This window comes from Mustelus asterias, chromosome 27, assembly GCF_964213995.1.
Source record: "Mustelus asterias chromosome 27, sMusAst1.hap1.1, whole genome shotgun sequence".
NCBI classification, from domain to species: Eukaryota; Metazoa; Chordata; class Chondrichthyes; order Carcharhiniformes; family Triakidae; genus Mustelus; species Mustelus asterias.
In genome coordinates, this window is record NC_135827.1 from 647,027 (window position 1) to 663,247 (window position 16,221).

At 47.0% G+C, this 16,221-nt stretch overlaps 1 protein-coding gene across 1 annotated transcript in view; it reads left to right on the forward strand.

Annotated features, from left to right (window-relative positions):
- The window catches only part of endou (endonuclease, polyU-specific), an 88,909-nt gene that overhangs the window by 58,565 nt on the left and 14,123 nt on the right, over window positions 1–16,221 (forward strand). Inside the window, exon 7 of the mRNA XM_078198907.1 lies at window positions 15,891–16,004. Coding sequence (XP_078055033.1) covers window positions 15,891–16,004 — 114 coding nt within the window. The remainder of the gene's footprint in view (window positions 1–15,890; window positions 16,005–16,221) is intronic.

Consider the following 16,221-nt stretch of genomic DNA (forward strand, 5'->3'; position numbering starts at 1 on the left):
TGTTCTACCCACGTCTCCGTAATGGCCACAACATCGTAGTCCCAAGTACCAATCCACGTCCCATGTTCATCTACCTTGTTCCGCATGCTCCTTGCATTGAAGTAGACACACTTCAACCCACCTTCCTGTCTACCGGTACCCACCCTTGACCCTGATACCTTCCCCAATACCTCACCACCCTCACTGACTTCTGGACTACAACTCCTTTTCCCATTCCCTGACAAATTAGTTTAAACCCCCCTGACGAGCCGTAACAAATTTCCCTCCGAGGATATTGGTGCCCCTCTGGTTCAGGTGCACCCCGTCCTGTTTGTACAGGTCCCACCTTCCCCAGAATATGTTCCAATTATCCACGTATCTGAAGCCCTCCCTCCTACACCATCCCTGCAACCACATGTTTAACTGCACTCTCTCCCTGTTCCTCAACTCGCTATCACGTGGCACCGGCAACGTACCAGAGATGACCACATGTTTTGTCTTGGCTCTCAGCTTCCAGCCCAGCTCCAGAAATTCCTGCTTTAAATCCCCGTCCCTTCTCTTACCTATGTCATTGGTACCAATGTGTACCACGACTTGTGGCTGTTTCCCCTCCCCCTTCAGAATCCGGAAAACACGGTCTGAGACATCACGGACCTTGGCATCCGGTAGGCAACATACCATCCGTGCGTCTCTTTTGCTGCCACAGAACCTCCTATCTATCCCTCTAACTAACGAGTCCCCAATAACTATTGCCCTCCCGCTCTGCCCCTTACCCTCCCGAGCCACAGAGACGGACACAGTGCTGGAGATCCTCTCACTGCGGCTCACCACTGGTATGTCATCCCCCTCAACCGTATCCAAAGCGGAATACTTGTTGCTAAGGGGAACGACCACCGGGGATCCCTGCACGGACTGCTTCCTCCCAGCCCCTCTCACCGTCACCCATCTGTTTTCATTCCTCGGAGTAACTGTATCCCTAAAGTTTCTGTCTATGGCCATCTCTGCGTCCCTGATGATCCTAAGTTCATCCAACTCCAGCTCCAGTTCCCTAACACGGTTTTGGAGGAGCTGCAGATGGGTGCACTTCTCACAGGTGTAATCAGCAGGAACACTGTCGTCGTCCCTCACCTCAAACATAGTGCAAGAGGAACATAGCACTGCCTGCACACCCATCCCCTCTAGATACCTTGCCAGTACCAGGTAGAAAGTGCAGAAACGAATTTAAACTCACCTCTGCTCGCCCTTTCTGCCTAAGCCCTGTGAGCCAAAGCCTTATAGCTCACACTCTGCTTCCCACGCACTCCACTGCCCGCTCCCGATGCTGCCCGCTGTATACTGCAGCCTACCTTTGATACTTCACGTGCTTAAAAACACTTCCCAGACTCCTTAGCAGCCCACTTCCAGTTTTCACTTTAAACTTAAAATACTGCTGCAAAAGTAAAGGCCAAAATCAAACACACACTAGCTGACTAATTAAATAAATAAACAATTCAATTAATCTCTCACCAGCACTGCTGCCTCCAATCACTCCCTCTCAGCTTGCTCCAGTGGAACAATGGAACAGTACCTCACCCATTTCCTCTGGCTCCACGCATAGATTCCCTCCCTTGTCCTTGAGTGGGCCAACCCTCTCCCTGGCTACCCTCTTGCTCTTTATATATGTATAAAAAGCCGTGGGATTTTCCTTAATCCTGCTGGCCAATGCTTTTTCATGACCCCTTTTAGCTCTTCTTACTCCTTGCTTAAGTTTCTTTCTACTTTTCTTGTATTCCACGCTTGCTTCGTGTGTTCCCAGCCTCCTAGCTTTGACAAATGCTTCCTTTTTCTCTTTGACTAGGCTCACAATATCTCTTGTTATCCAAGTAGGGGATCCTGGATGACTCGGGATATTGAGGCCCTGGTCAAGAAGAAGAAAGAGGCACATGACATGCATAGGCAGCTGGGATCAAGTGAATCCCTTGAAGAGTCTCGGGGGTATAGGAGTAGAGTTAAGAGAGAAATCAGAAGGGAAAAAAGGGACACGAGATTGTTTTGGCAGATAAGGCAAAGGAGAATCCAAAGAGCTTCTACAAATACATAAAGGGCAAAAGAGTAACAAGGGAGAGAGTAGGGCTTCTTAAGGATCAACAAGATCATCTATGTGCAGATCCACAAGGGATGGGTGAGACCCTAAATAAATATTTCTCATCCATATTTACTGTTGAGAAAAGCATGGTTGTTAGGGAACTTGGGGAAATAAATAGTAATGTCTTGAGGAGTGTACGTATTACAGAGAAAGAGGTGCTGGAAGTCTTAAAGTGCATCAAGGTAGATAAATCCCCAGGACCTGATGAAGTGTATCCCAGGACATTGTGGGAGGCCAGGGAGGAAATTGCGGGTCCCCTAGCCGAGATATTTGAATCAGCGATAGTCACGAGTGAGGTGCCTGAAGATTGGAGAGTGGCAAATGTTGTGCCTTTGTTTAAAAAGGGCTTCAGGGAAAAGCCCGGGAACTGCAGGCCAGTGAGCCTCACATCTGTGGTGGGTACGTTAGAAACATAGAAGAAACATAGGAAAATTACAGCACAAAACAGGCCCTTCGGCCCCACAAGTTGTGCCGAACATATCCCTACCTTTTAGACCTACCTATAACCCTCCATCCTATTAAGTCCCATGTACTCATCCAGGAGTCTCTTAAAAGACCCTATTGAGTTTTCCTCCACCACCATTGACGGCAGCCGCTTCCACTCACCCACCACCCTCTGTGTGAAAAAAACTTCCCCCGAACATTTCCCCGGTACCAAACCCCCAGCACCTTAAACCTGTGTCCTCTCGTAGCAGCCATTTCCACCCTGGGAAAAAGCCTCTGAGAGTCCACCCGATCTATGCCTCTCAACATCTTATATACCTCTATCACGTCTCCTCTCATCCTACGTCTCTCCAAGGAGAAAAGACCGAGCTCCCTCAGCCTATCCTCATAAGGCATGCCACTCAATCCAGGCAACATCCTTGTAAATCTCCTCTGCACCCTTTCAATCTTTTCCACATCCTTCCTGTAATGAAACAACCAGAACTGAGCACAGTACTCCAAGTGGGGTCTGACGAGGGTCTTATATAGCTGCATCATTATCCCCAGACTCCTAAACTCAATCCCTCGATTGATAAAGGCCAGCACACCATATGCCTTCTTAACCACCTCCTCCACCTGCGGGGCCGATTTTAGAGTCCCATGGACCCGGACCCCAAGGTCCTTCTGATCCTCTACAGTACTAAGAGTCTTTCCCTTTATATTGTACTCCTTCATCCCATTTGACCTGCCAAAATGGACCACTACGCATTTATCTGGGTTGAAGTCCATCTGCCACTTCTCCGCCCAGTCTTGCATCCTATCTATGTCCCTTTGTAACTTCTGACATCCCTCCAGACTATCCACAACCCCACCAACCTTCGTGCCATCGGCAAACTTACCAACCCATCCCTCCGCTTCCTCATCCAGGTCATTTGTGATAATGACAAACAGCAAGGGTCCCAGAACAGATCCCTGGGGCACACCACTGGTGACCGACCTCCATTTAGAAAAAGACCCATCTATACTCACTCTCTGCCTCCTTTGGGCAAGCCAGTTCTGGATCCACAGGGCAGCAGCCCCTTGGATCCCATGCCCTCTCACTTTTTCTAGAAGCCTTGCATGGGGGACCTTATCGAACGCCTTGCTAAAATCCATATAAACCACACCTGCCGCTTTCCCTTCGTCAATGTGTTTAGTCACATTTTCGAAGAACTCTGATAAATGTGAGGTGATTCATTTTGGTAGGACTAATTTAAATGTGGATTACAGGGTCAAAGGTAGGGTTCTGAAGACTGTGGAGGAACAAAGAGATCTTGGGGTCCATATCCACAGATCTCTAAAGGTTGCCACTCAAGTGGATAGAGCTGTGAAGAAGGCCTATAGTGTGTTAGCTTTTATTAACGGGGGTTGGAGTTTAAGAGCCGTGGGGTTATGCTGCAACTGTACAGGACCTTGGTGAGACTACATTTGGAATATTGTGTGCAGTTCTGGTCACCTCGCTATAAGAAGGATGTGGAAGTGCTGGAAAGAGTGCAGAGGAGATTTACCAGGATGCTGCCTGGTTTGGAGGGTAGGACTTATGAGGAAAGGTTGAGGGAGCTTGGGCTGTTCTCTCTGGAGCGGAGGAGGCTGAGGGGAGACTTAATAGAGGTTTATAAAATGATGAAGGGGATAGATAGAGTGAACATTCAAAGACTATTTCCTCGGGTGGATGGAGCTATTACAAGGGGGCATAACTATAGGGTTCATGGTGGGAGATATAGGAGGGATATCAGAGGTAGGTTCTTTACGCAGAGAGTGGTTGGGATATGGAATGGACTGCCTGCAGTGATAGTGGAGTCAGACACTTTAGGAACACTTAAGCGGTTATTGGATAGGCACATGGAGCACACCAGGATGATAGGGAATGGGATAGCTTGATCTTGGTTTCAGATAAAGCTCGGCCTGTTCTGTGCTGTACTGTTCTATGTTCTATGTTCTAACTCCACCAGGCTCGTAAGGCAAGATTTGCCTTTGACAAAGCCATGCTGAGTATTCTTGAGCATACTAAACCTCTCTAAATGCTCATAAATCTTGTCCCTCAGGATCTTCTCCATCAGCTTACCAACCACTGAGGTTAGACTCACCGGTCGGTAATTTCCTGGGCTATCCCTATTCCCCTTCTTGAAAATAGGAACCACATCCGCAATCCTCCAATCCTCCGGCACCTCTCCCGTCTCCATCGACGATGCAAAGATCATCGCCAGAGGCTCTGCAATCTCTTCCCTCGCCTCCCACAGTAACCTGGGGTACATCCCATCCAGACCCGGCGACTTATCTATCTTGATGCCATTCAAAGATTCCAGCACAACCTCTTTGTTAAAATCCACATACTCAATCTTTTCAGTCCACCGCAAGCCCGCAGTACATCCACCCAGGTCCTTCTCCTCTGTGAAAACCGAGGCAAAATACTCATTAAGCACCTCTGTCATTTCTACTGGTTCTGTACAGATTTTCCTGCCTTCACCTTTTATAGGCCCTATTCCGTCACGTCTCATCCTTTTACTCTTCACATATTTATAGAACGCCTTAGGGTTTTCCTTAATCCTACCTGCCAAGGCCTTTTCATGACCCCTTCTGGCTCTCCTAATTTCCTTCTTTAGTCCCTTCCCACAAGCCGTATACTCATCTAGATCCCTATCTTCGCCAAGCTCTCTGAACCTTTTGTATGCTTTCTTTTTCTTCTTGACTAGATCCCGCACAGCTTTCGTGCACCACGGTTCCTTTAACCTACCAACTCCTCCCTGTCTGCTCGGAACGTTGTCCTGTCGAACTCTAGACAGACATTCCTTGAAAAACTGCCACCTCTCTTCAGTACATTTCCTCGAGAATACCTCCTTCCAATTTACTCCTCTAATTTGCTGCCTTCTGTCTTCATATTTCCCCTTACTCCATATAAATGCTTTCCTCGCGTTGGAAGGTATTTTGAGAGACAGGATCTGAAGGCATTTAGAGACGCAAGGACTGATTAGGGACAGTAAGCATGGCTTTGTGAGTGGAAAATCATGTCTCACAAATTTGATTGAGTTTTTTGAAGGGGTAACCAAGAAGGTAGATGAGGGCAGTGCGGTTGATGTTGTCTACGTGGACTTTAGCAAGGCCTTTGACAAGGTACTGCATGGTAGGTTGTTGCATAAGGTTAAATCTCACGGAATCCAGGGTGAGGTATCTAAATGGATACAAAATTGGCTTCTTGCCAGAAACCAGAGGGTGATTGTAGAGGGTTGTTTTTCAAACTGGAGGCCTGTGACCAGCGGTGTGCCTCAGGGATCAGTGCTGGGTCCACTGTTATTTGTCATTTATATTAATGATTTGGATGAGAATATGGGAGGCATGGTTAGCAAGTTTGCAGATGACACCAAGATTGGTGGCATAGTGGACAGTGAAGAACGTTATCTCCAATTGCAACAAGATCTTGATCAATTGGGCCAGTGTGCTGACGAATGGCAGATTAAGTTTAATTTAGACAAATGCAAAGTGATGCATTTTGGTAGATTGAACCAGGGCAGGACTTACTCAATTAATGGTAGGGCATTAGGGAGAGTTACAGAACAAAGAGATCTAGGGGTACAGGTTCATAGCTCCTTGAAAGTGGAGTCACAGGTGCACAGAGTGGTGAAGAAGGCATTCAGCATGCTTGGTTTCATTGGTCAGAACATTGAATACAGGAGTTGGGACGTCTTGATGAAGTTGTACCAGACATTGGTAAGGCCACACTTGGAATACTGTGTACAGTTCTGATCACCCTATTATAGAAAGGATATTATTAAACTAGAAAGAATGCAGAAAAGAACGAAAGCAAAAAAGGAACACTAATGCACCATCTTCATGGTGCTCGGTGTGAGTCACTGTAGCAGGACAGAGCCAAGAGTCAACCACTGCCCAGGGGAGACTACAGGTCCCAGCTGAGGGACAGCATGGAACTGAGGAGTGGCCCAAGAACCAAAAGCAGAACCATGGACTGTGGGAGAGAGACAGAATGGATTAGTGGGACTTTGGAACGATGCAGGTCTGAGGCTGAGAGCGGCATTAAGGCCTGGGACCAAGAGCAAGGGTCTGGTGATCTAAGGTCTGATGTGGGAGTGAGGCCGGTGGGGGAAGGGATGGGAGCTTTCCCCCATCAGGGCAAGTTGGAGAAATCGCAATGAATCATAGGAACCCTACAGTGCAGAAAGAGGCCATTCGGCCTATCGAGCCTGCACCGACAACAATCCCACCCAGAGTCTATCCCCTCACGCATTTACCCTAGCTAGTCCCCCTGACGCTAAGGGGCAATTTAGCACGGCCAATCCACCTAACCCACACATCTTTGGACTGCGGGTGGAAACCGGAGCACCCGGAGGAAACTCACGCAGACACAGGGAAAAAGTGTAAACTCCACACAGATAGGGACATGAGGCTGGAATTGAACCTGGTGTCCCTGGTGCTGTGAGGCAGCAGTGCTAACCACTGTGCTACCATGGTGGAATGATAGAATAGGGGGAGGGGATGAGTGAGTGAGGGGCAGCATGGTGGCACAGTCATTAGCACTGCTATCTAACAGCGTTAGAGACCCAGGTTCAATTCCGGCCTCAGATCACCGTCTGTGTGGAGTTTTCACCCTAGTGTCAGGGGATTAGCAGAGTAAATATGTGGGATTATGTGAATAGGGCCTGGGTGAGATTGTGGTTGGTGCAGACTCGATGGGCCGAATGGCCTCCTTCTGCACTATAGGGATTCTATGGAGATTCTATGGTGGGCTGAGGGAAAGGAGGGGATGAGTGAGTTTTTTATTCATTTACAAATGACTAGTAATTATTGCCAATCACTAATTGCTCTAGATAAGATGGTGAGCTGCCTTCTTGAACCACTGCAGTCCGCTGTGATGTAGGTACACTCACAGTGCTGTTAGAGAGGGAATTCTAGGATTTTGACCCAGTGAGTGGGTGAGGCCGAATGATCACTTTTGATGCCAGTGTTTGCTTTTGGTCACATTTGATGGCCACAGATGGCAATGCATGAAAATCTTGTTCCAAATTACACATTTCTGAGCTACAACTCTACAGAGGATGCAGCAGCAGAGGGAGCTGTGCACAAATCATTAAAGGTGGCAAGGCAGGTTGAGAGAGTGTTTGGTAGTTTTATAGCATCCTAGCCTTTATAAATAGGGTAAGAAGTTTAACAACACCAGGTTAAAGTCCAACAGGTTTATTTGGTAGCAAAAGCCACACAAGCTTTCGAAGCTCTAAGCCCCTTCTTCAGGTGAGTGGGAATTCTGTTCACAAATAGGGGCAGCAATACAAAAGCAAATAAATTATGGTCAACTTTTACAGAACCACTGGTTCAGCCTCAACTGGAATATTGCATCCATTTCTGGGAATCACAATTTAGGACGGATGTGATGATTTCATCATCATAGAAACCCTACAGCACAGAAAGAGGCCATTCAGCCCATCGAGTCTGCACCGACCACAATCCCACCCAGGCCCTATCCCCATATCCCTACATATTTTACCCACTAATCCCTCTAATCTATGCATCCCAGGACACTAAGGGGCAATTTTAGCATGGCCAATCAACCTAACCCGCACATCTTTGGACTGTGGGAGGAAACCGGATCACCCGGAGGAAACCCAGGCAGACACGAGGAGAATGTGCAAACTCCACACAGACAGTGACCCAAGCCGGGAATCGAACCCAGGTCCCTGGAGCTGTGAAGCAGCAGTGCTAACCACTGTGCTACCGTGCCGCCCCATCAGACATCAGAGAGTGTAGGAAAGAATCGCGGGAGCAGTTCCAGGGATGAGGAACTCCAGTTATATAGATTGGAGAAGTTGATACTATTTTTCTTATGGAAGAGAAGGTTGGGAGGAGTTTCATCAAACTTTCACACCACAAGGGGGTTGGACAGAGTAGACAGCGAGAAACTGTTCCCATTGCTGAAAAAATTGGCAACCAGAGGACACAAAGGGTAGAGAAGAAATGCTGACAAGGGAAATATTCTTACGTCTGAGTGGTTAGAATGTGGTGGAGGGAGATTCAATCAGAGCTTTAATGAGGAGTTGGACGACTATCTGAAGAGAAATGATTTCACAGACTGCGGAGAACAGCCAGTGGATTGGGAATTGCTGAGTAACCCTTAAAGAGGGCAAGCATGGACATGACGGAAAATTCTCTGCTGTAATTATTCAATAATTCTCTTGTATTTAAAGATACAGGTTCCCAAACTGCAGCCAGGTCCACAAATTGCAGCCAGGTCATTTTTTTGGAATTTTACCTCTTGCAGACTCTCTGGATTTCTCTGCAATGTTGGAGAATTCCAGAAGGTGTCACATTGCAATTCCAGCACATCACATGTAACTTTATCTCAGACTCTGATAATCACACAAAGCCTGTAACACAGTCAGATACACACTAGCAGTCATAGAATCATACAGTGCAGAAGAGGCCCTTTGGCCCATTAAATCCACATTGAACCATTAGAAATACCAAAGCTCCCACCTAATCCCATCTGCCATCACTTGGCCCATAGCCCTGAATGTTATGGTGTGTCAAGTGCTCATCCAGGTACTTTTTAAAGGATGTGAGGCAAACCGCCTCTACCACCCTCCCAGGCAGCGCATCCCAGACCGTCACCACCCTCACATCCCCCCAAATCTCTTGCGCTTCATCTGAACCTATGTCCCCTGTGACTGACCCTCCAACTAAGGGGAACAGCTGCTCCTTATCCACCCTGTCCAAGTCTCTCATAATCTTGAACACCTCAGTCAGGTCGTTCCTCAGTCTTCTCTGCTCCAATAAGAACAACCCAAGCCTATCCAACCTCTCTTTATAACTTAAATGCTCCATCCCAGGCAGCATCCTGGTGGAACTCCTCTGTACCCCTTTCAGTGCAACCACATCCTTCCAATAACATGGTGAGCATTACTCTAGCTGTGGCTTCACCAAAGTTCTGTATAACTCCAACATGACTTCCCTGCTTTTGTAATTTATGCTTCAGTTGATAAAGGCAAGTGTCCCATATGCCTTTTTCACCACCATACCCTTCCGCTTTCAGAGAACTGTGGAGAAACACGCCAAGGTCCCTTTGTTCCACAGAACTTCCTCATGTCCTACTATTCATTGAATACTTTCTTATCAAATTACTCCTTCCAAAATGTATCACCTCACACTTTTCAGGGTTAAATTCCATCTGCCACTTATCTGCCCATTTGACCATTCCATCTATATCTTCTTATAACCCAAGACACTCCGCTTCACTGTTGACCACCCGTCCAATCTTTGTGTCTTCAATGTCATTATATATATAAGTAATAGGGGACCCAGCAAAGATCCCTGTGGTACGCCACTGGACACTGGTTTCCAGTCACTAGAGTCATAGAGTGATAGAGGTTTACAGCATGGAAACAGGCCCTTCGGCCCAACTTGTCCATGCCGCCCTTTTTTTTTTAAACCGCTAAGTTAATCCCAATTGCCCGCATTTGGCCCATATCCCTCTATACCCATCGCACCCATGTAACTGTCTAAACGCTTTTTAAAAGACAACATTGTACCCGCCTCTACTACTACTTCTGGCAGCTTGTTCCAGATGCTCACCACCCTGTGTGTGAAAAAATTGCCCCTCTGGACACTTTTGTATCTCTCCCCTCTCACCTTAAACCTATGCCCTCTAGTTTTAGACTCCCCTACCTTTGGGAAAAGATATTGACTATCTAGCTGATCTGTGCCCCTCATTATTTTATAGACCTCTATAAGGTCACCCCTCAGCCTCCTACGCTCCAGAGAAAAAAGTCCCAGTCTATCCAGCCTCTCCTTATAACTCAAACCATCAAGTCCCAGTAGCATCCTAGTAAATCTTTTCTTCACTTTTTCTCGTTTAATAATCTCCTTTCTATAATAGGGAGACCAGAACTGTACACAGTATTCCAAGAGTGGCCTTACCAATGTCTTGTACAACTTCAACAAGGCGTCCCAACTCTTGTGTTCAATATTCTAACCAATGAAACCAAGCATGCGGAATGCCTTCTTCACCACTCTGTCCACCTGTGACTCCACTTTCAAGGAGCTATGATCATGTATCCCTAGATCTCTTTGTTCTGTAACTCTCCCCAACGCCCGACCATTAACTGAGTAAGTCCTGCCCTGGTTCAATCTACCAAAATGCATCACTTCGCATTTATCTAAGTTAAACCCCATCTGCCATTCGTCAGCCCACTGGCCCAATTGATCAAGATCCCGTTGCAATTGGAGGTAACTTTCTTCACTGTCCACTGTGCCATCAATCTTGGTATCATCTGCAAACTTACTAACCATGCCTCCTATATTCTCATCCAAATCATTAATATAAATGACAAATAACAGTGGACCCAGCACTGATTCCTGTGGCACACCGCTGGTCACAGGCCTCCAGTTTGAAAAACAACCCTCTACAACCACTCTCTGGCTTCTGGCAAGAAGCCAATTTTGAATCCATTTAGATACCTCACCCTGGATCCCGTGAGATTTAACCTTATGCAACAACCTACCCTGCGGTACCTTGTCAAAGGCCTTGCTAAAGTCCCCTAAAGCAGCCTTCTGTCATCACCCTCTGTCTCCTACAACTGAGCCAATTTTGAATCCACTTTATCAAATTACCCTGTATCCCAAGTGTAATTGTCTTCTTTATAAGTCTCCCATGTGGAACCCTGCCAAAGGCTTTGCTGAAATCCATATAAACTACATCGACTGCACTACCCTCATCTACACACCTGGTCACCTCCTCAAAAAAATCAATCAAATTTGTTAGGCATGACCTCCCTCAGTTGAAGCCATGCTGACTATCCCTGATCAAGCTTTGCATCTACAGGTGGAGATGGATGCTCTCCTTCAGAGGTTTCTCTGATAGGTCCCCTACCACTGACATGAGATTCACTGGTCTGTAGTTCCCTGGTTTATCTCTACAACCCTTCTTAAATAGTAGAACCACATTAGCTGCTCTCCAGTTATCTGGCACCTCCCCCGTGGCCAAAGAGGAATTGAAAATTTGGGTCAGAGCCCCTGCAATCTCCTCCCTTGCCTTCCACAGCAGCCAAGGGCACAATTCATCTGGACCTGGAGATTTATCCATTTTAAAGGCTGCCAAGACCTCCAATACCTTGTAGAATCATAGAATCATCATAGAAACCCTACAGTGCAGAAGGAGGCCATTCGGCCCATCGAGTCTGCACCGACCACAATCCCACCCAGGCTCTATCCCCACATATTTACCCGCTAATCCCTCTAACCTACACATCTCGGCGGCACGGTAGCACAGTGGTTAGCACTGCTGCTTCACAGCTCCAGGGTCCCGGGTTCGATTCCCGGCTCGGTACACTGTCTGTGTGGAGTTTGCACATTCTCCTCGTGTCTGCGTGGGTTTCCTCCCACAGTCCAAAGATGTGCGGGTTAGGTTGATTGGCCAGGTTAAAAAAAAAAAATTGCCCCTTAGAGTCCTGGGATTGCCTCCTTGGTCCCGAAAGGACCCTATTCTTTTCCTGGTTATCCTCTTGGGATCTTTCCTACTTCTACTAGTCAGAGCTTTCTCATGTCCCCTCTTTGCACTCCTAATTGCTTTCTTAAGCTCCACCCTGCATTTTCTATACCTCGCTAATGTCTCCACTGATTTACTCCCCTTGTACTTTTTAGAAGCCTTTCTTTCCTTCTCGTTGGATCCTGAATATCTCTGGTCATCCATAGTTCTCTGGGCATGTATTTCATACCTATCACCCTAGAGGGAAAATGCCGGGCTTGCACCCTTCCCATTTGCTTTTTGAATGTCCCTCCCCCACTTCTCCTCTGTAGATTTTCCCATTAGTAGCTGTTCCCAGTCTACCTTGGGCAGATCATGTCTTAATTTACTAAAATCTGCCCTCCCCAAATCCAAAACCTTTTTTTCTTTGCAGCTTGTCTATTTCCTTGTCCATAACAAACTTAAATTGAATCATGTTGTGATCGTTATCACTAAAGTGGTTGCCCACCACCACCTCAACCACCTGTCCGGCTTCATTCCCTAGAATCAGGTCGAGCACAGCGCTATCCCTTGTTGGACACTCCACATTGTGATTTACAAAGTTCTCCTGTACACATTTCAAGAAATCTACTCCATCCAAGCCCTTAACACTGTCTATATCCCAGTTAATGTTGGGAAAGTTGAAACCACCTAATATAATAACCCTATTGTTATTGTTTATACACACTTCCACAAACTGAGCACATATTTGCTCCTCAATATCCCTCTGACTATCTGTGGGTCTATAATAAATACCTAACAATGTGGCTGCCCCTTTTTTATTCCTAAACTCTACCCACAAAGCTTCATTTGATGCCCTCCAAGATATCATCTCTCCTTCCTGCAGTTACTGACTCCTTAAGTATTAATGCAATGCCTCCTCCTCTTTTATCTCCTCCCCTGTCTCGCCTGAAGATTCTATATCCCAGAATGTTGAGTTGCCAATCGTGTCCTTCATTCAACCATGTCTCTGTGATGGCTACTATATCACAATTCCATATGTTAGTCATTGCTCTCAACTCATCCATTTTACCTGCAATACCCCTGGCATTAAAGTAGAGGCCATCCAGCCTGGCCTTACTCCCTTGAAACTTAATACAGCTGCACTCCCTCTGACTTGTTTATTTTGCTGTATGATTCCGTGCCCTTATTCTGCTAATTGTCTGTGTCCCTCCCCCTGCCAAATTAGTTTAAACTCTTCCCAAAAGCACCAGCGAAACTTCCTGCAAGGATGTTAGTCCCGTTCTGGTTCTGATGTACACCGTCCCGCTTGTACAGGTCCCACCTTCCCCAGAAACGGTCCCAATGATCCAGGAATCTAAAACCCTCCCTCCTGCACCAACTCTTAAGCCACACATTCATCTGTACTGTCCTCCTATTTCTGTGCTTGCTAGCACGCCGCACTGGGAGTAATCCTGAGATTTTTAGTCTACTGCCAAACTCCCTGAATCTTTGATGCAAAACTTCATCATTCTTTTTACCAATATCATTGGTACCAACATGTACCATAACCTCTGCCTTATCACCTCCCCCTTCAGAATGCCCTGCAGCCATTCAGTGACATTCTGGACCCTAGCACTAGGGAGGCAACACACCATCCGGAGTCAAATTGACAGCCACAGTAGCACCTATCTGTACCCCTGACTATTGAATCCCCTATTGCTATTGCCTGCCTCTCTCTCTCTCTCCCCCCCCCCCCCCCTCCCCCCCTGTACAGACAGGCTGTTTGTGGTGCCAGAAGCTTGGCTCTGTCTGCACTCCTTGAACGAACCAGCGCCCTCATCAGCCTCCAAAATGGAATACCAATTTCTGAGCGAGACCCCAGGGGACTCCTGAACTACCTGCCTATATCTCTTGGACTGCCTAGTGGTCATCCACTCTCTTCCTTCCTCGGGTCCTTTCATCTGTGGTGTGACCACTTCTCTAAATGTGCTACTCACAATGCTCTCAGACTCGTGGATGCTCCACAGAGACCCCAGCTGCCGTTCCAGCTCCGAAACTTGAGCTTCCAGGAGCTGCAGCTGGACACACTTCCAGCACACATGCTGGTCCTGGGCACTGGAAATGTGCCCAGCCTCCCTCATGGAGCATACACAGTCAGACACAGTTACACACAGTCAGACACAGTCAGACACAGTTACACACAGTCAGACACAGTTACACACAGTCAGACACAGTCAGACACAGTCAGACACAGTCAGACACAGTTACACACAGTCAGACACAGTCAGACACAGTTACACACAGTCAGACACAGTTACACAGTCAGACACAGTTACACACAGTCAGACACAGTCACACACAGTTACACACAGTCAGACACAGTCAGACACAGTCAGACAGTCAGACACAGTCAGACACAGTTACACACAGTCAGACACAGTCAGACACAGTCACACACAGTCACACACAGTCAGACACAGTCAGACACAGTTACACACAGTCAGACACAGTCAGACACAGTCAGACACAGTTACACACAGTCAGACACAGTCAGACACAGTTACACACAGTTACACACAGTCAGACACAGTCAGACACAGTTACACACAGTCACACACAGTCACACACAGTCACACACAGTCACACACAGTCACACACAGTCACACACAGTCACACACAGTCACACACAGTCACACACAGTTACACACAGTCACACACAGTTACACACAGTTACACACAGTCAGACACAGTTACACACAGTCAGACACAGTTACACACAGTCAGACACAGTCAGACACAGTTACACACAGTCAGACACAGTTACACACAGTCAGACACAGTTACACACAGTCAGACACAGTTACACACAGTCAGACACAGTTACACACAGTCAGACACAGTCAGACACAGTTACACACAGTCAGACACAGTTACACACAGTCAGACACAGTTACACACAGTCAGACACAGTTACACACAGTCAGACACAGTCAGACACAGTTACACACAGTCAGACACAGTTACACACAGTCAGACACAGTCAGACACAGTTACACACAGTCAGACACAGTTACACACAGTCAGACACAGTTACACACAGTCAGACACAGTTACACACAGTCAGACACAGTTACACACAGTCAGACACAGTTACACACAGTCAGACACAGTCAGACACAGTCAGACACAGTTACACACAGTCAGACACAGTTACACACAGTCAGACACAGTTACACACAGTCAGACACAGTTACACACAGTCAGACACAGTCAGACACAGTCAGACACAGTCAGACACAGTCAGACACAGTCACACACAGTCACACACAGTCACACACAGTCACACACAGTCACACACAGTCAGACACAGTCAGACACAGTTACACACAGTCAGACACAGTCAGACACAGTTACACACAGTCAGACACAGTTACACACAGTCAGACACAGTCAGACACAGTCAGACACAGTCAGACACAGTCAGACACAGTCAGACACAGTTACACACAGTCAGACACAGTTACACACAGTCAGACACAGTTACACACAGTCAGACACAGTCAGACACAGTCAGACACCCTCCCCATTCAGAATGCCCTGCAGCCGTTCAGTGACATCCCGGACCCTAGCACCAGGGAGGCAACACACCATCCTGCAGTCACACAGTCAGACACAGTTACACATAGTCAGACACACTAGCGTTCACACACTGTTACACACAGTCAGATACACTCACAATCACACATTGTTACACACAGTCAGACACTCGCAGTCACACACTGTTACATACAGTCAGAGGCACTGATACACACCATGTCACAGTCTTTTGGAATGTTTTAGTGGTTTATATTTCTGATATCAGTTCCCTATTCACAGAGATGTACAATTCCATGGTGGAATTTGAGGAGGACCTGAAGAAGATGTGGTTTGGTCTCTACTCCCGGTCCAACAGCGTTCTTGATTCCAGTGGTTTCGAACATGTCTTTTCAGGTAGGTGATGGTTTTGAAAAGCCTATGTAAACTCCTGACAAGTTTTGCACCCAGGAAATCTGCAGCACCCATGGTTAAAAGTTGCCACCGCACCTCAACATCTATGCATTGCCTGGGTCAGCACTGTAATGTGGCTGAACCTTGTGATGTGGCTTAACAAGATTCACCATGACACACTTACCACTAGCTTCTCCTTTCACATTGTCACCATCAATTC